General features: G+C 58.3%; 3 protein-coding genes across 4 annotated transcripts; 2 read left to right on the top strand and 1 right to left on the bottom strand.

Moving 5' to 3' along the window:
- Window positions 1-3,077: 3,077 nt before the first annotated feature.
- TMEM205 (transmembrane protein 205) lies at window positions 3,078-4,787 on the bottom strand. Its single transcript, XM_007460697.1, has 3 exons — window positions 4,678-4,787; window positions 4,409-4,572; window positions 3,078-3,384 (listed from the first exon to the last, which is right to left on the bottom strand). The coding sequence occupies exons 1-3, from the start codon at window positions 4,775-4,777 to the stop codon at window positions 3,079-3,081; spliced, it is 570 nt and encodes a 189-aa protein (XP_007460759.1). The 5' UTR covers window positions 4,778-4,787; the 3' UTR covers window position 3,078.
- Window positions 4,788-8,419: 3,632 nt separating this feature from the next.
- On the top strand, window positions 8,420-11,499 carry CCDC159 (coiled-coil domain containing 159). Its single transcript, XM_007472273.1, is given in 10 exon segments — window positions 8,420-8,447; window positions 8,859-8,947; window positions 9,041-9,122; window positions 9,315-9,510; window positions 10,112-10,179; window positions 10,260-10,324; window positions 10,327-10,338; window positions 10,669-10,790; window positions 11,008-11,090; window positions 11,204-11,499. Coding segments are annotated over 10 exon segments (1,041 nt in total).
- PLPPR2 (phospholipid phosphatase related 2) lies at window positions 11,344-19,709 on the top strand. 2 transcript variants are annotated; one of them, XM_007460699.1, is made up of 10 exons: window positions 11,344-11,536; window positions 12,816-12,990; window positions 14,027-14,106; window positions 14,637-14,825; window positions 14,952-15,087; window positions 15,908-16,179; window positions 17,074-17,250; window positions 17,787-17,893; window positions 18,227-18,278; window positions 18,405-19,709. In XM_007460699.1, exons 3-10 carry the CDS (start codon window positions 14,041-14,043, stop codon window positions 18,435-18,437), a joined length of 1,032 nt encoding a protein of 343 aa, XP_007460761.1. In that variant the 5' UTR covers window positions 11,344-11,536; window positions 12,816-12,990; window positions 14,027-14,040; the 3' UTR covers window positions 18,438-19,709. The 2 variants fall into 2 exon arrangements, with proteins under 2 accessions (XP_007460761.1, XP_007460760.1); XM_007460698.1 differs by having other exon boundaries at window positions 14,712-14,825; window positions 17,787-17,909.
- Window positions 19,710-20,261: the final 552 nt, after the last annotated feature.

The following is a 20,261-nucleotide window of genomic DNA, read 5'->3' on the forward strand; positions in this document are numbered from 1 at the left end:
AACCCCACCAGGAATGGCTCCAGGGTCTACACCAGACCTGGGCTCAAATCCCCGCTCTGCCACTTGGAAGCCAACAGACCCTGGATGCGTCACTTGCCCTCTCTGGGCCTCAGTGTCCTCTTTTGGAAAATGGGGATGTTTGTCAAATGCAAGGGCCCAGGTTGGGGGTGCCCCATCTGGCCACTGAGGAACCAGATCCTGCGGAAGGTGCAGGTGTGGACTTTGCCCCAGGGTGAGCAGCTGGTGTGGCCCGGGTGTGAGCTGGGGGGGGGGGGGGGGTGGGCGGCAGTAGAGGGTCTCCCTGATGGTGATGGTGATGGTGGAGATGGTGATGGTGATGATGGAGATGGTGATGGTGATGGTGATGGTGGAGATGGTGGTGGGGGGGGTGGGGGGGGTGGGGGTGGGGGTGGGGGGGGGGGGGGGGTTGCCAGCTGGATAGAGTCCCCCTCAGGGCCTGGGTGTTGACTTTGGCAGGTGTTGGCCACCTGCCTGCCCCCACCCAAGCCAACTTTAACTCCTTCCCTGATCCCCATGGGGAGGGGGCTTTCAGTGGATACACGCCAGGTTTAAAGCCCAGCTCTACCACCACATGGGTACTGCCACCTTCTGTTTGTCAAAGGGGCCGGGCCCATCTCCCTCCCAGTAGGGCTGACTCACCCCAGCCCCGGCTTCAGCCCATGGAGGCCAGAATGACGGTCCTCAAATACAAGGAGACCACCCTCAGCCACCACCACGACCACCTGGTCCTGCCTTTCCTGGCAATCTGTCCCCACGGCTGGGCTGCTTCATTTGGATCCAGCTCACCCCCTCAGCCCTCATGGCCTCAGTTTCCCCAGCTGTTATGGCTGCTCCCTGAGCCTCACAGGGAGGCTCCAGAAGGCCTGGGTGAATGGGAACAACCAGCATAGGAACCCCTGGCAAAGCCATTTCTCAACTGCCCCGCGGGGCTTTTTTCCACTTTAAAGGAGGACCCAACTAGCCCCCCTTTCCTGCCCAGCCCTCCGCCCCACCCCGTGTTCCGGGAGAACGAGTTTGAGGAGGGGAAGAGAAAGGCAGGAAGCCTTTCCCCATGCAGGGCAGGGCCGCCCGGCCCCATTCCCCAGCCTCAGCCTACCTGTCAGCCGGTTCCACCTGTTTCTGACCATCTGCCGACTCTCCCTCAAGCCTGCCACTAGGTAAGGGACCCCGGAGGGCTCGGTGCTGTCCCCCGTCACTAGATGTGGGGCGCCCCAGCAGGTGCAGGGGAGCTCAGGAGCTTCTTGCCATCACCATATGGTCCCACCTCTTGTCCCCAGCTGGGCTGTCTGCCCTGCCCGCGCCCCATTAACGCTCCCCGATGAGCCCAGCGGGGTCGGGGCGAGGGAGGAGGAGTCCCCCGCTGCCTGCCTTTGTTCCCCAGGCCCCGGGCCTCCCCCTAAGCCCCTGTCCCCCCCAAGACCTGCTGGGACGCGGAGGCGCGGGTTGGGGTGCGCTCCCTCCGACGGGGTCACCTCGCGTGGGGACGCCGCCCTCAGGCGTTCCGCCTCCGAACTCGCTGCGACCTGGCCCTGGCTGCGACCCGGACCCCGCTGCCGCAGCCGCCACCGCTGCCCGCAGCCACCCGGATCCCGCGCCGGCCCCGCCCAGGCGTGGGAGGAGGGGCCCCTCTCGGGGAAGGGCGGGGCGGGACCGGGGCGGGGCCTGTGGAGACCGCGTATGGGGGGGGTGGGGGAGGGGCTGGAAGTCGCCCCGCGCGCGCAGCTATCAGTTCCCTGACAATAAATATTTCATTTTCACTAGCCATACGTGGAGCTCCTACTACGTGCACATCAGCTAAGCTAAGGAGCTCCTACTACGTGCACAGCAGGTAAGCAGCACGGACTCTGGAGCCGGGTTCGAATCTCAGCTCCACCACTTTCTAGCCTTGTCGCTTTGGACATGTTAACCTCCCTGGGTCTCATTTTCCCCATCCGTCACGTGGTCGATAACGAGGGTACCCACCTCACAGGGTTGTGTAAGGGTTCTGATCTGAGTTAGTGTTTGTAACATGCAGCGCCTGACCTAAACTGGGCTAGAGCCTTTCCCAAATACCCTTAAGGGCCCTGTAGAATTAACCACCACCACCACCACGACCACCACCACCACCCCGCCTTTTACAGATAAAGAAACTGGAGATCAGAGAGGGGCAGACGCTTGCCTGAGGCCACACAATTTGGCAACCAGGCCCAGCTGAGGTCCCAGACTTTTCTTCAAGCCAACAGAAGAGAATCTGCAGTTATAACAGTTCAGGCTTGGGACTTCCCTGGCGGTCCAGTGGTTACGATTCTGTAATTCCACTGCAGGGGGCACAGGTTCTATCCCCTGGTTGGGGAACTAAGATCCCACATGCCATGAAGCGTGGCCAAAAATTTAAAACAAAACAAAACACAGTTCAGGCTTTGTTGGGGTTCAAATCCCAACAACTGCACCTGAAGCCACTTGCTGAATTTCTCTGAGCTCCCATTGCTTCATGGAACAATGTTAGCCACCTCTAAGGGCTGTTGTGGACAAACTGAGATGATGTGTATCAGTCTGGAAGGGATGGCATATGCTCAGTAACAAGCAGCCCTATAGTCATCATGGCATCTAACATCCAAGGTTTGTTTCTCTCACACCGGTCATTGCAGTGAGGGGAAGATGTCGCGAATCACATACTGGCTTGTATACTTCTCTTTGGAAATGACTTTGCTCACATTTCACTGGCCAAAGCAAGTCACATGGCCACCCCCAATGTCAATGGGGTGAAAAATATGATTGTCCTCTAGGGATCAGAACCAGCTGTTGTTACAATAATACATGATCTGTGCAGTGTTTAGTGCCACACCTGGCACACAGTGGGTGCTCAACAAATGGGCACCATTATAGGAAGAGCTTAAGGGCTGCAACAGCTAACTCTCCAAATCATCATGCCACATGAATGGGGAAACGGAATCCCTCAGCTCTACCCTTGCCTGCCCCTCCCCCTGCTTCCCAGTTGGAGAAAAGTGACAGCAGTCATTTCCAAAGAAGTGTTTATTGACATTTGGGGCCCCAGCAGAGACAGAGAGTCAGTGGGGGCTAGAGGCTCCTGAGGCCCAGGGCGAGGCCTACAAGATGAAGCCCATTGCTCAGGAGGCAGCCCAGATTGCAAATGGAGGATAGGCCATGGTAGCGGAAGAAGATCTGGCGGAGGGCACTGTACTTGGGGTCCTGCTCCCGCAGCTGACGATAGGGGTCTGAGCGCTGGTGGCTGCCCAGCACCTCCCCGCCCAGGCCCCGCTCCTTCTCCATGGTCTGCAGGGCCCACATGGCGGCCGTGGTGCGGGGTTCCAGCCAGCGGGCGTTGATGGTGGCCAGCATGAGGCTCAGAAGCAGCAAGCAGAGCTGGTGGGGCGGCAGGAGGACAAGGTGAGCCATGCCTGGGAGACAGCAGGGGCCCTAGGGAGGGTCCTCCTGCATCCTCAAAGCCCAGAGGGGAATGGGGGACAGGATTGGGTCAAAGCCAGGCCTCCCCGCTCCAACCTCAAACCCAAACAGAGCTCCAGCTCTCATACCCTGAAACCTGCAGCTCCTAAGGAAAGGCTCCACCACTATCTCCTCTCTCTACCACTGTCTCCTCTCTCTCCCCCAAACCTCCTGAGCCTCCTCTCCTCTGATACCCTGACTGGAACTTTCCAGAACACAGCCTGTCTTCTACCTTCCTCTGTTCCCCCAAACTGAGGGTATCTCAGGGCAGAGGCTCTCTTCCCTGAATTGGGACAGAGCACCATAACTGTCCCCTCACTTCCCCAAAATAGAGAGCCTAAGAGAGGGCCCATCTCCTTTGTGGCCCCAGCCTAGACCCTAGAAGCTGACATTGGGTCCACAGGGACCCAATGAATTAAAAGTCCTTGAAGTTCCAATTACCCATAATCCCTCCTGTGTCTGTGGGATTATTAAAACCCCTGTCAGGCCTCACCTGCCCACATCTGAGGGACAGAATGGGGGCAGGGGGAGGACAGGATAGAGAAATATGAGATGCATAGATGGTTCCTTGCCTTGTGGCTGGGAAAAATGTGTGGATGAGGGTGGGGGACTGTAAATTCCCAGTGAGGCTGGTTTTTAAACACTGAGCTGGGGTCAGTGCCCCGGCCCAGCTGAGTCACCACAGCTTGGCTGCAGGCCCAGCCAGGGGGAGGAGAGGGAGCAACAGCCAGCAGACAGACACTGCGGAATAGTCAGGGCTGCTGGGGACGGTTGTGCAGGCTGTGCACTGCTCAAGGGTATCCAGAACCCAGCTTTGTATACACCAAGAGGAAGGGGCAGTTTGGGGGGTTTCGTTTTAATTCTCACAAAGGTGTAGCCATAGGTGCTCAGTGTGGTCCTGGGAATGAATCTCCAGAGGGTAGTGGAGCTCAAGCTGTCATACCTGGCTGGCCTCCCAGAATGTGAGCTGAGCCCTGGCATGCTGTGAGGCCAAGATGCAGAGGTTGACGAAGGCACAGCCCATGGAGATGTGAAAGTAGAAAGGGAAGAGTTTGCTCTGCACCAGGCCGAAGGTATGTCGGGGAAGGCCTCGGAAAAGCAGGAAGCCTGTGGGGTGCAGGGGACCACATGTCTGTTAGGACACTTCCAAGTCCCCCTCTCATCCCTGTCCCCACCTTAGGCACTCATGATATCCAGGCCGAGGGTCCCTACCTGAGACGAAGGTCACCCACATTTGCATGCCCCAGGCCCCTGACAAGACCAGTAGATGAACCACCTTAGTCAGGCTTTCCGGGTTCCCACCTTCCTCCATCTTGCGGGCCTGGGAAGGAGGCACCATGTGGTCAGAGTTTTACCTTTGCCCTGTGGCCTTCAGACCCTGTGAGCCTGCACAAGGCCAGGGTCATGGTCTATCCAGCAGAGATCCAGGGATAGTAGCCCAGGAATGGCGGTGGGGAAGACCCATAGCACTTCTGTGATGTCCCCTGACTCCATCTCTCCAAATGTCAGCCCTCAAGATCTTAGGCTCTCTGGACCCCAACATCCATGCCACCTCTGAGACCCCCAAATTTCAGCCCCAGCAGCTCAAGCTCGAAGCCCTAGATCCTCAGAGATAACCCCAGTGACTCCCAAATATCAGCCCAGGGACCGAGTTCTGATATCAAAGACCACTCCTTTCATGACAGGATCCCAGATATCGCTATGAAGATTCCCGAAGCACCTCCTGGAGACGCCATCTAATCCTGAGAAACCCTAAATCTCATCCCGAGGACACCGACCCCACCACTGGACCCGGACATCGACCTGCAGCACCCAAGAGTCCGGGGCCGGATCTAAGGGGGTCAGGCGGGCCCGAGGACACCAACCCCACCACTGGACCCGGACCTCGACTTGCAGCACTCAAGAGTCCGGGGCCGGATCTAAGGGGGTCAGGCGGGCTGGGCTTGGTACCTCACTCTCGCGCTCCGGGGTGGCCGCGGACCCCATCGGCCACTTCCCCTCGTGGGACCAAGAATTCGTCCCGCCTCCCAGCTAAGCCAGAAGCCAATCGGATCGGAGATCTGTACCTCCTGTACCGCCCTCTTAGATATTGACTAATCGATGAACGGAGTCCCGTCCTGGAATCCCGTCCACTCCTCGGGATTTCACCCAATTACACCGCGGCTCCTAAGATCTGCGGAAGCGGAAAGGCGCCAATGAGGTCTTCGGCTGCATCGGCGGGGGCGGAGCTAAAATGCCAGCCACACCCCTCTCTGATTATACCTTTGGGCTCCGCGCGTTTTAATAGGATGGTGTCTCCACGGGATCAAATTTCAGCGTCACAGCTGGGGACTGGCTTCGCGGTCCCCGGTGGGAGAGCAGGAGCAGGTGGTATGTGGTAGGTGGGGGTGGAAGGGGATCGGGAGCCTGGCGAGCGCAGGATTTAAGGCCCCGGCGGGCGGGGCCCAGGCAAATGACCCCGCCCCGTTCCTCCAAGAATTCTATCGGGAAGGACTGAGGGAAAACAGGTGATGGAGGAGGGGGAGGAGGAGGAGGGGCTCGACTGGGGGCCTGCCTGCAATTGACACTCAGAAATGCATCTTGACTTTCCCCCTCCAAGTCTCCCAGGGCTCCTATGATTCCCAAGTACCAAGTCCTCAGTGTGATGTTCAAGGACAGACACTGAGCTTCCCACTACTGTATATCAGGCACTGGCATGGATTAATTTACTTAATCACAACAACCCAGTAAGGTGGATAGTATGACATTCCATTTTTATAGTTGGGGACAATGAGGCATGGAGAGGTTTAGTAACTCCTCCAACATCGCACAGCTGGGAAGGGGCAAAGCTAGGATTTGAACCTGGGCCATCTAGCTGGAGGATCTCCTTGCTTAATCATCATGCTGTACTGCCTCTGGAAGTAAGGACCTCGCTGAGGCAGTGACTTTTGAAGTGGTAGCTTAGAACAGTTCAGGCAGAATAATAACTCCTACATCATAGGGTGGGTGTGAACACCCAGTGAGGGCTTAGGGTGGTGCTCAGCACTCAGCAAGATGCTCAGAAAATATGAGCTTAAAAAGGGATTAAGGAAGATTTTACAGAGGCAATGCTGAGTAGGGTTTTGAAGGGTATGTAGGAGTCTTCCAGGAGGACTGGCTTAGGGTAAAGATACCAGAGGGCCCAGCAAGGACAAAAGAAGAGAAAGGCGTATACTGTGGCCTTTCTGGCTGAGTGTGACCCATGGCAAGTTGCCCTTCACCTGGAAGTTTTTCCAGACAGACCTCCCCCAGGTTTCTCCAGCTGTGCCAGCCCTGACTACACTGGAAGGGCAGGGGGTGTGGATGTGAGACCCAGAACTGAGTTCTTTCCTGTTTCCAGCCTCACCTAGTACAGGCCTGGGACCCCATTCAGCTACCATTTATTAAATTCTCCTGCTCACATTCTGTGTCTCCCATTTACTTGGGGAGCCAGTTCCCAACTCCCCGGCTTGGCTTGCCCTGCCTTGCTTGAACTGCCCCACTAACCTCCTGCTGCTTCCTTCTGGACCTGCCTCCAGTCACCACCCTGACTTGACCCGCAAAGAGCACCTGGTTGCAGACTTCCAAGTTTTTGCACATGCTGTTTCCTGCCAGGGATGTCCTTCCCTTAGGGCCCAATGTTAAGATCTTTTTTTTCTTTTAGGCTTGTCTCAGACCTCACTGACTCCTGTGGGATCTTCTGGGTCTTTCTCACTGCCCATCCTAACCCCTGGGGCTGGGATCATCTTTCACCCAGCTTTGGCTCCTTATCATAAATAAGAGGCCTGTGTTCAGGGCTGAGGCCTCTCTGGGGTGTCAGAGAGGGCATGAGAGTGTCAGGACCTGGGAGCTGGTCTCAGTGCAGCCCTCTGTCCCCCCTACTCAAAGCAACCCTCTTCTGGCCGGCCTACCCCTGGATCCTGACTACTCCGTGCCTTGATACTGCTCACCTCCGTCACCCTCCAACGTGTGTTTGCCTGCTACTGAGAAGTGTGACAAGTGCTGCGGTTCGTTAAGCCGCTGCCCTGGGGCTGGAGAGCAGGAGGGGCTGGAGTACTCTGGGCTGGCTCTCAGGAAACCTTCACCACACACCCCCCTCCCAGGCCCTTCCTCAGAAAATACCTTGGAATATACATTTCACTGGTCCAGGACCCCAGAGCCAGAGACATTGCAGCTGGCTGCACCCGAAAACACAGTGACAATTGGAACCTGGAGGCCAGGGAGAGACTCGGGGCCTCAGTCGCATGGGTCCCTCCCCAACTTAGACTCACAGAAGCACTGTAATGACCAGGACCCTCCAAAGAGGCATCACAGCAACACTAAGGTCATCCCCACCCAGGAAACTCCTTCCTGCCGCACAGCTATCTACCGCTGCAGGGCTTAGGGAGGGAGCTGTGGGGGCAGAGTCCTCCTTGAGACCCCTCACATCCTCTGTCTTCAGCACCCCGAACAGCCCCCAGTGCTCAGCAGGACTGCACTAAAAATGTCCTGAATGAATGGAACGGATGTGCGATTGTGTGTCTTAATGAGGTCCTGTCTGTGATTGTCTCTGGATATGACTGCTTGTGTGTCTATGGTTGTGTGTCTGAGATGGGCATGAGTGCATGCCCTGGGTCTTATGACTTAGTGTGTACGGCTGTGTCTGAGCCTGCGTGTCTGTGGTCGTGTTTTGATGACCATGTATGGTTGTGCATCAGTGGCTACTGGTGCTCCTTGCAGACATTGTTGATGCCCCTAAGGAGGAGGGCCATTCCCTGAGCGCAACCAGAGACATGGCTCTGAAGGCGCATGCTCTCAGGGGCAGCCCATGGGCCTGCCACACAAATGCACTTCTGAGCATGTTCAGGCTGGGGCAGAGGTGGGGGTGGGGATGGCAGTGGGGTGCCTGCATATGCCTGGAGGCAGCTTTGCCTTCACTTGGGGGTCTAGGACACCCAGAACTCAGCAGATCCAAATCATGTCTGGCCCCCACACACTGGCTTGGGGTGAGCAAGGAGGCGGACCAGGGATAGATTATTACTGCTCTCATGCCCACCTTTCATAGAACCCCTGGGAGACCATCTCTTCCAAAACCAAAGGTGAGAAACTTCCCGCTCAACAAGACTGTGGGTGGGAGACTTGCCAGTTCCTACCTCCACCCTCTGCCCCAGCCTCAGTGGACCCCCACCGTTGCTACCCACTCATCCCTGCCCCATTGTCAGCTGACCCTTACCCCTGACCTCACCCACCATCCCTGTCCCTGACCTTGACCCCTACTCCTGCCTCTACCTCTGCCTACCCCAGCTTCTTGCCCTGTCCCCCCTCAACCAGACCCTGAGCCTCTACTGACCTCTGCCCTGACCTTGCCCCTGCCCCCACCCCTCCCAGCCTTGGCTGACCCTCACCTCTACTCACAGTTAAGTCCACCGTGATGATTCCCGAATCCCAGAAGCTTCTGAGATGTGAACTGGAGTCACTCAGGTGTCAGCTACAGGCCCAGACCAAGGTGAGCCACCTCAGCCCTGCCCCCAGCAGTTGTTTCTCCCACCCCCCCCAATCCACCCCTGCTCTCACCCCCAGGACTGGCCTCTCCCTCCAGGCTTTCGAGTTCCTAAACCACTCAGTGACCATGTTGGAGAAGGAGAGCTGCCTGCAGCAAATCAAGATCCAACAGCTAGAAGGTGAGAACTGGCCAAAGGTCAAGGTAAGGCTGGAGGCTGCTCCTATCAGGGTCAGCTGAGTCAGGCCAGGGTGAGAGAAGTAGGCTGAGTCTGGGTTCAGGACCAGAGTCTGGTCAGGGTGGGGGCAAGCTGGGTTCAAAGCTGGGCTCAGGGTGTGGGTGGGGCTCAGCCAAGTTCCCACCATCTCTCTAGAGGTGCTGGGCCCCACAAGCCACCAGGCAGACAAGGAGAGACACAAGTGGGACGTGGAGGAGGGATGGCAGGAGCTATATGAGGCCCTGGCTAAAGGCCTGCAGGGGCTGCAGAAGACCCTGTATGACAACGAGGAGGTGTAGCGGGCCTGTACCACCTGCTGTCTACAGCTGTTGGCGCAGGAGATCCAGGACAGGTGGGTATTGCCAGGAGGGAGGCTGTGGGAGGGAAGGGAGGCCAGGGAGAGGGAACCACAGGTGGGATGGGGGAAATGGGAGGGGCCTGAGTAAGGGAGTCTGGGGGGCCTTGGAAATCTTGGGGGACAAGAGGAGGGGATGGGGGAGGCAGGAGGCAGTGGGGGGGGGGGGAGACTGGGAGGCCAGAAATAGGGGAGACAGGAGGTGGGATGGAAAGGGAGGCTGGAGGATCAGAAAGCTGGTGGGGGTGGCATGGGAAGCTGGAGGGTAGAGGAGGTTGAGGGGGGCAGAGGCTGGGTGTATTGGAGGTCTGGGGGGGCAGAAAGTGGGGAGCTGGAAGCCAGGCAATGGGGGGCTGAGGGAATGGGAGGCTGGAGGTCAGAAGGAGAGGACACGGGGCTAGGGAGGGGTAGGAGGTGGGGGAATAGTAGTAGGAGCGGACAGGTGGGTAGGCAGGTATGGGGAGGGGACAAAGCCTGGGGGATGGTAGTTGAACAGATAGAAACATGGGAGGTGGAGGAGGCTTTGAGGAGGCAGGTGGGCAAATGGGAAGCCAGGAGGTCAGGAAATGAGAGGCCAGGGGCTGCACTGTCCCCTCAGCAAGAAGTTCTTGTGGGAGGAGCTGGAGCTGGTGTGGGAGGAGGTGACCTTCATTTATCAAAAGCTACGTGAGTGCCCAAAGCCCATGACCAGGAGGGTGAGGGGTCCTTCTGCAGCTCTGGCCCACCTGAGTCCCCTCCCCCTACAGAGGCGCAGGAAGAGGAGATCACGGAGAACCTGGTGAACATCCAGAAGGTGCAAAAGACACAGGTCTGAAGTGCCGCAAGGTGAGCAGAGAGCACGGGGACCTTGCGTGAGTTGGGGTTATGGGGATTTCTGATGGCCTCCACCATCAGACTGGAGCCAGAAGGCCTGGGTTCAAATCTCAGCTCTGTTTCTTACTGCTGTGTAACTGTGGGCAAGTCACTTCCCCTCTCTGGGCCTCAGTTTCCTCATCTGAACGATGGGTGTAACAACATAGCCCTACCTGACCGAGTAGCTGCATTAACTGAGTGATAAGCACTTTGAAGGCAGCCTGGAATGTGATAAATGCTATATTACACGTTTCACCATCATCATCATTATTATTATTATCCTCCCATCTCCCCTGGCCTCAGGTCCTGACCAAAATGAAGCAGCATGGGTATGAGACATCCAACCGTCCAGAGACTGAGGAGTTGCCACCAGGAGGCAGTGGCTCCTGGAGGGATGACCTCCAGAAGGAGCTGGGTGACATATGGTGATGCCAGCTCCCACTCTAACCTCTGACCCCTGACCCTCATCTGCCCTGTGCTCCTCCCAATCAGATCAAGCAGCGACCACCAGAACCTGGAACCCACCTGAGTCCCTCTCCTCCCAGGACTCATCTCCGCCCCTGCCCCCACCATGGCCTCCCTGCCCCAGCTCTGAGCAGTCCAGAGTCCCCCAGGACCCCCAGATCCCCATCTCCCCCCCAGGTCTGCTGTGCACCTGCTGCAGAACTCCTTTGATGGCCTCGCCATATCCTCAGGGCAACACCCTAGGGCCGCGAGCTTCAGGGGTGAGGGGGGTTGAGCAGCACTCCAGGGTGTGTGTGGGGAGATCATTCTCATCTCCGCCCAGGGTTTCGGCCCGGGGTCACGCTCTGACACCCCACCCTCCTCTTCCTCTCAGCACCCACCAGGGTCCTCCCTCCCAACCTCCAACCTTCGTTCCCTCCCGAATCTATTCTAAAACGCCCTGCCCCAAAGAGCAACAGAGGCCCCGCCCCGGATCACGCTAATGAGACTCCGCTAGGCCCCGCCTCACGGGTTATGCAAATAATGCTCCCGGAGGCCCCGCCCCTCTCCCCGCCGCGGAGTCTGCGCTGCGCGGCGCGGCGCGGCCCGGCCGGCCGACGGTGTCTCTCTCTGCGTTCGCTCGCTGGCCGGCCGTCTGTCTGTCAGTCCCGCCGCGCCGGGGCCGTCTAGGTGGATCCGGGGCTCAGGCGGCGGCAGTCTAGACCCGGTGAGGGGGAGGGCCTTGGGGAGCCCCCTGTACCCCTGCTCGCCTGCTTCCGACCCTCGGTCTGTCTGGCCAGGGTTCGGTTCCTGTGGGTCGGGTCCCCTGCGGGTCCAGCGCGGGGAGGGGGAGGGGAGGCTGCGAGCTGACGCTTGGGGACCGGGCTGGGGGAGGGGAAGATGGGGAGGGGACCCTGGTGAGGCTGACGGTGATTGTGTGGTTGTCGTTATGTGTCAGTGTGTGGCTGTATGAGTGATTGTGTGGCTTCAGGGGTGTCTGTGTGGTGTCTCTGTGACTGTGTCTCCTGTGGCTGTCATTTGCGGCTGTCGCTGTGGGTATCACTCTGATGGTGAGTGTGTGGTGGCTGTGTTGTTGGGGTCGCCTTTGAGTGGCAGTGTGACTGCTGTCACAGTGATTGTGTGGCTGGCTCGGTGTCAGTATGGTTGTGTGCATGTGACGGTCATTGTGTGGCTGCTGTTGTGTGTTCCTTCTGATGGTGGGGGGGGCCGTTATTGTGTTCCGGTGTGTGGCTGTTATCATGTGCATTTCCTGTGTGGCTCTGTGTGCGAGTCTGTGCCATGGTCTATGTCTGTGCCCTCGTGTGGCCATGTGGCTGCGGTTGTGGATGGCACAGGGCGCTCCTAGGACTGTCAGTGTGGAAGAGAGACTGTTAATGTGTGTCATCCTGTGCCTTGTAATTGGGGGTGTGACGCTGTGACCAGTTCTGTGACCCACACACACACACACTGTGTGTGGTGACTTTTTTTGATGTGGCTCTTAAGTGTGTTGGCAGCCTCGAGTCTGTCCCTGACGGTGGTGGAGTGAGGGCTGAATGTGAGGCTGTGAGGTGTGTGAAGGACCTCCTGTTGTGTCCCAGTGACCGTGTGTGGGGGGACATTTGTTTGATCTGTGTGGGTGTCTGTGACAGGCCGTGTGCACACTGTGCTATGTGTGTGTGTGCAGCTATGTGTGTAGTGGGTGTGGGGCACCTGTCTGAATGAGCAAGCCTGTCTTGTTCACCACAAGGCTGGCACCCAGCACAGGGCCTGGAACCCAGCAGGCCCTTGATCCTTGTTGGTGGGATGAATGACTGCTGTGCAATGGTGTGTGTGTGTGTGTGTGTGTGTGTGTGTGGTGTTTGGGATGGAAGCTCTGGCTGACTTGTGTACTCTGGGGGTGCCGGTGTGTGTTTGTGTCTCTAAGAAGGTGAGGGAGCCATGGCCAGGTGGGCATCTTGGGCATCTGGGCTCTCTGGTGACCCTCACCCCCACATGTCACATTGCAGAGCAAGCCACGTGGATGGGGCACTGGACCCAGAGTGCCTACCCTTACCTGCCTGGGCCTCAGTTTCCAAATCTGTGCAATGGGGGTGACCATCCCTGCCCTGCTGGCCGCCAGGAGTGGCTGTGAGTCTGTGGGCGTGACAGCGGCCTGCAGGAAGTCATAGGGCCCTTTCACAGGTGAGGTTAGGCTGGGAGAATGGGTCAAGCAGGTGTGACTGCATTGGCCTCTCAGTGCTGGGGACTGAGGTTAGACTGGGGGGAGGGGAGAGCACATTGAGGGGGAGATAGCCCTCTCTTGATACAGGAAGGCAGACGGGCTAGGAGGAGGGGGAAGGAGAGAGAGAAGGAGAGGCAGCTGGGAGAGAAGGAGGGCCTGGCCATCAGCCCGAACCAGTCAGGCACAGCCCATGGGGACAGGAGAGGGAGGCCCCTGAGGGCCATGGGGGAAGTGGTATAGGGGGAGGGGCTTGGTGGGGGTGGGTGACAGGGAACATGGGGTCTCCTGTAAAGCATGTGGGGAAAGAGATACAGGAAGGCAGACGGGCTAGGAGGAGGGGGAAGGAGAGAGAGAAGGAGAGGCAGCTGGGAGAGAAGGAGGGCCTGGCCATCAGCCCGAACCAGTCAGGCACAGCCCATGGGGACAGGAGAGGGAGGCCCCTGAGGGCCATGGGGGAAGTGGTATAGGGGGAGGGGCTTGGTGGGGGTGGGTGACAGGGAACATGGGGTCTCCTGTAAAGCATGTGTGGAAAGAGTATGGGGTCTCCTAAAAACTAGTGGGGGTGAGGACCCTTCTTTGTGGGGGAGGGGTCCACATTAGCTGGAGAAGTCTCTGCTAAAGGCCAAGGGCATGGGTCCCACATGCTAAGGAGGCCAGGCCCTCCTAAAAGGTATGGGGTCAGAATCCCCTGTGTAGGCTGTTGGGAGAGAAGACCACTATACAATCTGTGGGGACCCCAGCAGAGGCTGAGCTGAGCACGTTGCGTCAGGGGAGGCTGGTGCCTCCAATGGGCAGGGGCAGGGGCAGAGCAGGGCAAGACCTGCATATGCGGAGGCGTGGCCAGAAGGCTCAGGGGGCGGAGCCAGGGCTCCTTGTCTGTAGTCCGAGGGGCGAGGGATAGGGGCCAGGTTGTGGCCAGAAGACTCCACAAGCAGGTGACCTGAACCTCCCCTTAGGCCCCACCCTGGCAGTGCCACTCCCTCCCCTTCTCCACAGGCCTGGCCTTCACCATGGCGGGAGGGAGACCTCAGCTGAAGAGGAGTTTCTCCATCATTCCCTGCTTTGTCTTTGTGGAGGTGAGGAGCACAGTACCTCCCCTGCCCAGACCCTCAAGGGGGAGGAGGCACTTTCGGAAGTGGCAATCCGGGATTCAACCCAGCTCTGCCCATCCTTACTGTGGGACTCTGGGCACCTCACTTACCCTCCCAAGCCTCAGTTTCCTCAACTGTCAAATGGGCATAATTACAGTCCCTCTCTCCTAGGACTGTTATGAAAGTAAAATGGATTAATACATGGAAGAGGTTTAGTATGACGCCCTGCCCACAATAAGAGTTACACCTGTTGTAACTCTAGTATTTCTATCAGTAGTATTTTTTCTTTCTCTGTTGGTCTGTTCCTCCACTACCCACTATCTCTCTCTCTCTGAGCTCTGGCCCTGTCCTCTCTCCCTCTTCCCAGTCCCATCTCCTCTCTCCTCTTCAGCTCTCTCTCTATCTCTCCCCCTTGTCTCTGTCTCCATCTCTGTGTCTCCATCTCCGTGGTCCAGCTCAGGCCTGACCCTCTCTGTTCTTACTCTGTCTCTCTCCCCACCCTGGCTGGGTGGCAGTCGGTGCTGCTGGGCATCGTGGTCCTGCTTGCTTACCGCCTGGAGTTCACGGACACCTTCCCCGTGCACACCCAGGGCTTCTTCTGCTATGACAGTACCTATGCCAAGCCCTACCCAGGGCCTGAGGCAGCCAGCAGAGCACCCCCGGCCCTCATCTACGCCCTGGTCAGCGCTGGGCCCACCCTCACGGTGAGACTGGGGGTAACCTGGCTCAGACTGTGGGAAGGGCCTTCCAGGAGGCAGGAGGGCCAGGTGGAGATGGGTGGAGGGCTGGGCTTGAAGGCCAGGAAGACCACGCCTCGGTCTTGCCCACAGATCCTGCTTGGGGAGCTGGCACGTGCCTTTTTCCCTGCACCACCGTCAGCCATCCCAGTCATTGGGGAGAGCACCATCGTGTCCGGGGCCTGCTGCCGCTTCAGCCCCCCGCTGCGGAGGCTGGTACGCTTCCTGGGTGAGTGACTCGGTCAGGGGTCAGCCATGCAAAAGGGCTATGGGCCAAGCTCAGGTATAATAAGAATTCCGGGGGGGAAGGCCTAGAATTGCCACGATGGTGACTTCATGGGGAAAGAGGGATGTGGGCTGAGGTCAGTCATGGTGGAGGTTCTAGAGACATGGGTGGGGCCTAAGCCAACCTTGATGACAACTATAAGAGGAGGGTCCCAAATTGCCACAAGGAGAGTCTCAGGCAGAAAAAGCACAGGACAGACACCAGGGGGCCCTGGGGGCAGGGAGATGAGAACGCTGGCTGCACTTTGAATATGGTCCCAGCCATAGTTGGTGGCCTTGGGGTAGGGCAGAGCTCATCCAAAATGGTGGTCCCCGTGGCAGAGGGCTGGAGATCCAGCCCTGGCTGAGTGGTGCTCCAGGAGAAAAGTGCTCAGCTCAGCAATAGTGAGTCCAGGGGCAGGTATAGGAGCCCCAGAAATGCCATCACGGTGGTCCTAGGAGGTCCCTGGCATGGGCCCAATCCTGATGTAATGCTGTTGAGGGGTCCTAGTCCAGCTATAATAGATTCCAGAGGAGGGCCCACTCCTGGCATATTGGTAATCCCAGAGGGACAGAGGCCAGAGGCCCAGAATGCCATCATGGTGGTCCCAAGGGAAGAGGAACATGGCCCAGGTATTATGGGGTATGGTGTTAGGGGGAGTCCCAGCTGTGCTTTAATGTCAGTCACAGGAACAAGGAGACAGGGGCCTATATGAGCCGTAAGGGGCTCACAGGAGGACGGCTGCTGGGCCCTGGCATGAACCCCCTTTCCTACCCCACCCCAGGGGTCTACTCTTTCGGCCTCTTCACCACGACCATCTTCGCCAACGCAGGGCAGGTGGTGACCGGCAACCCGACGCCGCACTTCCTGTCCGTGTGCCGCCCCAACTACACGGCCCTGGGCTGCCCGCCACCCTCACCGGACCGGCCAGGGCCCAACCGTTTCGTCACTGACCAGGGTGCCTGTGCTGGCAGCCCCAGCCTTGTGGCCGCTGCGCGCCGCGCTTTCCCCTGCAAGGACGCTGCCCTTTGCGCCTACGCCGTCGCCTACACAGCGGTGAGCCCCGAAACGGGGGCACGGCAGTAGGGGGGCGGCCAGCGGGCAGGAGACCGTCTGGGCTGGAGCCTCCAATCCCTCCCCAGTGAGGCCACGCATCACTGTGACACCGTCCCTAGGGCGGAGGCTCCCACTCCTCCCCTTGGGCCCTGGCCACGCCCCCTTGGTGTCTGGCCACGCCTCCTGACCCACTAATGCCACACCCAAAGGAGGCTATTGGCTCAGCACCCTGAAGCCTGGCCAGGTCTCCGCCATGCTACAGGTCCTGGATATTGGCTGGGTGACTCGGTAATGGGCTTTCAACTCCATCCCCTGGAGCCCTTGCCCTCCAGTTTGTCCTCGCCCTTTATTGGCCTGGCCACGCTCCTGACTCGACTTCGCTGGAACTTCCTGACTCTGTCCGCTGTCTTTCCCTGGTCGCACCCTCTGTTGCTTTGACTCCTTTTACTGGCATTGGGGACTGTGCTTCTAACCCTGTCACTGGTCCCCAGGGCTTTGGGGACTCCACCTCCTGGAGCTCCTGGACCTGTCACTTGAGCCCTGACTCCACCCTCTGACTGTGGCCACACCCTAAGCCAGCAAGCATCCTCCCCCATCCCACCTGGACCTGGGGCCCAGGTCCCCCAGAGACCTGGGCCCCAGACCCTATCCACTGCTCTTTGGTGCTCAGGCCACACACACCCCCATCCCTGCAAAGGCCCACTGGGGGTCCATGACTCCATCCCCTGAACTCCTGTCCCCCGGGCTCTGTTCCCTGGAGCCCCTGGCCGGTGCCTCCAGTCCCATTGCGGCTTCTCAGGATTCTGGCCACACCCCCTATCCCTGAATGTAGTGTCTGCTTGGGTTTGGGAACTGCTGCTGCCATGTCTCCTCTGACCCATCCGGCTCCTGCAGATGTACGTGACACTCGTGTTCCGCGTGAAGGGCTCCCGCCTGGTCAAACCCTCACTCTGCCTGGCCCTGCTGTGCCCCGCCTTCCTGGTGGGCGTGGTCCGCGTGGCTGAGTACCGCAACCACTGGTCTGATGTGCTGGCCGGCTTCCTGACAGGGGCGGCGATCGCCACCTTTCTGGTGAGCCCCCTTGCCATCCATCCCTGACCCAAGAGGCAGGACTGCATGATGGTGAAGGGTGTGGACTCTGTACCTTGGGCAAGTCCCTTAACCTTAGCTAGCTTGGACATTCTCATCTGTGAACTGGGATAACGGGACTGGGACCAAGGTAAGGCGAGTGAGGCACTCGCTTTGAGCACAAAAGTTAAGGAGGAGCCAAAACACTCAGTAAACAAGATAAATAATATTTTAGTGAAACATTTTTAAAAATCGAAATTAATGCAAAAGCCCATAATGTCCAAAATACCAAAGGTTTAAATAAGGACAGGATCAGATCCTCTTACACAACTCGGCCTTACTTGCCTCCCTGTGTGGGATAAGTAATAAGAGTACCTATCTCTCAGTAATGGAAAGAGCAGTGTCTGGCACATAGTAAGCACCAGAAAAGTGTGAGCTGTTTTTTAAATCCTGAGCCTCAGTATCCTTATCTGAAAAATGGGGATGGTAATTTACTTTATTGGCCTCAGGCCTCAGCATGCCCCCTCCCTCTGTCACAGGTCACCTGTGTCGTGCACAACTTCCAGAGCCGGCCACGCTCTGGCCGAAGGCTCTCCCCTTGGGAGGACCTGGGCCAAACCCCCACCATGGACAGCCGCCTCGAAAAGTTAAGTGTGGCCCAGGTAAGGGGGGCCGGGGGCTGCTCCCGGCTGGAGAGGGTGGTGGGTGGAGGAGGACAAAGGAGGCAGGAAGTCAGGCAGGCAGTGGGGGTCTCAGGGCCATGGAGAGGTAGAGGGATCACTCACCTCTGTGGCCCTAGGTCCTGGGGGGACCGTCCCACAGGATGCAAGGGCGGGCCCCCCCCCTCCCAAGGGAACATGGTTAATCCTGAAAACTTGTTGTCTTTTCCATTGGGCTCTCTGCCCGATGAGCCCCTTGTGGCTCTGGCCAGTGGGGCCCAGGGGGCCGCTAGCCCCTTCCCTCTGCCTCTTTGTCTCAGGAACCCGAGGCCTGCAGGCCGCATTCGACACCGGCACGGCTCACCCCATCCAGTGAGTGTCGAGGGAGTGGGAGGATAAACGGGGGGACTTCCAGATGGCGGTCACTGCCACAGAGGTCTCACCTGTGCTCTCCTGACCCCTCCCAAGCTTTCTAACCCCCTGACTTCTGATCCCTAGAGCCGCAGAACTGCGCCCACCGTGGCCACCTGATCCCCAGCTGCGTGTCCTCCAGGGCTCCAGCCATGTGTTCATCACCCCGTGTGCCCCGCCCTCGATTGAGGTCTGAGCCAACACCCTTGCCTCTGCCCCTGCCCCTGCCCACACCAACCCCCAGCCAGGGCCCCTCGCCCTCCTCCCCTGGGCTTGGGGGGCCAGGCGGGGGTGGTGGCCGTGGCCGGAAGCTGCTGCTGCCCACACCCCTGCTGCGGGACCTGTACACCCTTAGTGGACTCTATCCCTCCCCCTTCCACCGGGACAACTTCAGCCCTTACCTGTTTGCCAGCCGTGACCACCTGCTGTGAGGCCCAACACCCACCCAGAATCCGCCCAGTCCCCACTTCTTCCCTGCCACACGTGTGTGTGCGTGTGCTGTGTGAGTGCCAAAGCCCTTGTCCTCAAACCAGCCAGGCCCAGACATCAGAGCATGGCTGGAAGGACATCCAGGGGACCCCCTGCCTCTCTTGCCCTCTGGGACATCCAAGTGGGCATAATTGGGAGATGGGTCCTTGCCTCCTAGGATTGCCCTTTTAAGGGCCAAAGCCTGACTCCACTGGCCATTGCCCAGCCAAAGGGAGCCCCCCAGTTCTCAGAATTCTGGCCAAAAGGAGTTTACTCCAGCCAATAGGAGCCTCCCCATCATCTTTTAGAATCCTCAGGCAAGAGGGCAACTCTAGCCAGTGTTCAGCGTCTGAACAATGAATAGGAGTCCTTGGTTCTCAGAATTTCTAGGGTGGGTGGGTATGATTCCAGTCAATGGGGGACCGCCCATGTCTAAGCATGTGCAAAGGAGAGGGGGGAGAGGGGGTCATCTTTTGTCATCGGGTCCTCTCTCCTCAGAATCAGAGTCCAGCTGGAGGGTGGGGGGCAGGCTCCCCCGTGGCAGGGTCCTTGGGGTACCCCTTCCTCTCTCAGCCTCTCCCTCATGTTCAGTCTCTCACCCAGTCCCTCCTAACTCCCAACTTATGCAGGGCTTGCCCCACTTCAGAGGTTTTGGGGTTCAGGGTGCTGCATCCTTCCTTGCCTGTGCCCAGGTCACCCCAAACTCTTCTGTTATTTATTAGGGCTGTGGGGAAGGAGTTTTTTTTTCTTAGAACCCACCCCTGTTTTTCACACTGCCCCCCATGCCTCAGCCTCATACACATGTGCCATCATAGGGGCACAGGTGGAGCAAAGAGGGCTCCCCACCGCAGGCAGCCAAAGGCAGTGGGCAGGGGAAACACTGCCCCCTTTTCCTGCCCCCTCCTCATCTTTAATAAAGACCTGTTTGTAACAGAAGTTTGGCCAACTGCCTTCCTCCCCCAGGTGGCAGGGTGTGGAGGACTTTAATTTTGGGTCTAGGTGTCAGTGAGGCTGGGTGTGAGTGTATTGTCACAGGGCGATTGTGGAGAGGCAGCATGGGGCTGTGGGGTCTGTGACTTGGCTTTAAATCCTGGCTCAGCATTTCCTGGCTGTGTGGCCTCAGGAAAGTTAATTAACCTCTCTGTGCCCTTGTTTCTTCATGTCAAATTCGAACAGCCCTACAAGCCGCATGTAAGGCACACAAACACACGGTGAGGGGGCCTCATAATGACTGCCTTCCCCAGGCGGCTGGCCTGTTTCTGACCATGGCCAGGGTGCAGAGGGCACAGGGAATCGGGTGAGGGGACCCTAAAGGTTCTAATAGAAGGGGATGCTGAAGGCTGTAGGAACCTCCAAGCTGAATCCCTGACTACATGGATTTGAGCAGGGGTGCTGATTATGAGGTTCTGCTGAGAACCGACCCCTGAGGACCCAGCAGAGACCAGGGAAGGAAGGAGGGACACGGAGCCACAGACC

Source organism: Lipotes vexillifer, unplaced genomic scaffold (genome assembly GCF_000442215.2).
Source record: "Lipotes vexillifer unplaced genomic scaffold, Lipotes_vexillifer_v1.1 scaffold1011, whole genome shotgun sequence".
Classification (NCBI taxonomy): Eukaryota; Metazoa; Chordata; class Mammalia; order Artiodactyla; family Lipotidae; genus Lipotes; species Lipotes vexillifer.

What these genes read in the sequence shown, in the direction of transcription:
- PLPPR2 (XM_007460698.1), top strand. Translation starts at nt 14,041, where the DNA reads ATGGCGGGAGGGAGACCTCAGCTGAAGAGGAGTTTCTCCATCATTCCC. An exon ending in CGGCGATCGCCACCTTTCTG is followed by an intron (nt 17,251 to 17,786) that starts GTGAGCCCCCTT and finishes CCTCTGTCACAG; the next exon opens with GTCACCTGTGTCGTGCACAA. An exon ending in AAAAGTTAAGTGTGGCCCAG is followed by an intron (nt 17,910 to 18,226) that starts GTAAGGGGGGCC and finishes TCTTTGTCTCAG; the next exon opens with GAACCCGAGGCCTGCAGGCC.
- TMEM205 (XM_007460697.1), bottom strand. Translation starts at nt 4,777, where the DNA reads ATGGAGGAAGGTGGGAACCCGGAAAGCCTGACTAAGGTGGTTCATCTA. An exon ending in GTGGGTGACCTTCGTCTCAG is followed by an intron (nt 4,573 to 4,677) that starts GTAGGGACCCTC and finishes TGCACCCCACAG; the next exon opens with GCTTCCTGCTTTTCCGAGGC. An exon ending in CATTCTGGGAGGCCAGCCAG is followed by an intron (nt 3,385 to 4,408) that starts GTATGACAGCTT and finishes CCGCCCCACCAG; the next exon opens with CTCTGCTTGCTGCTTCTGAG.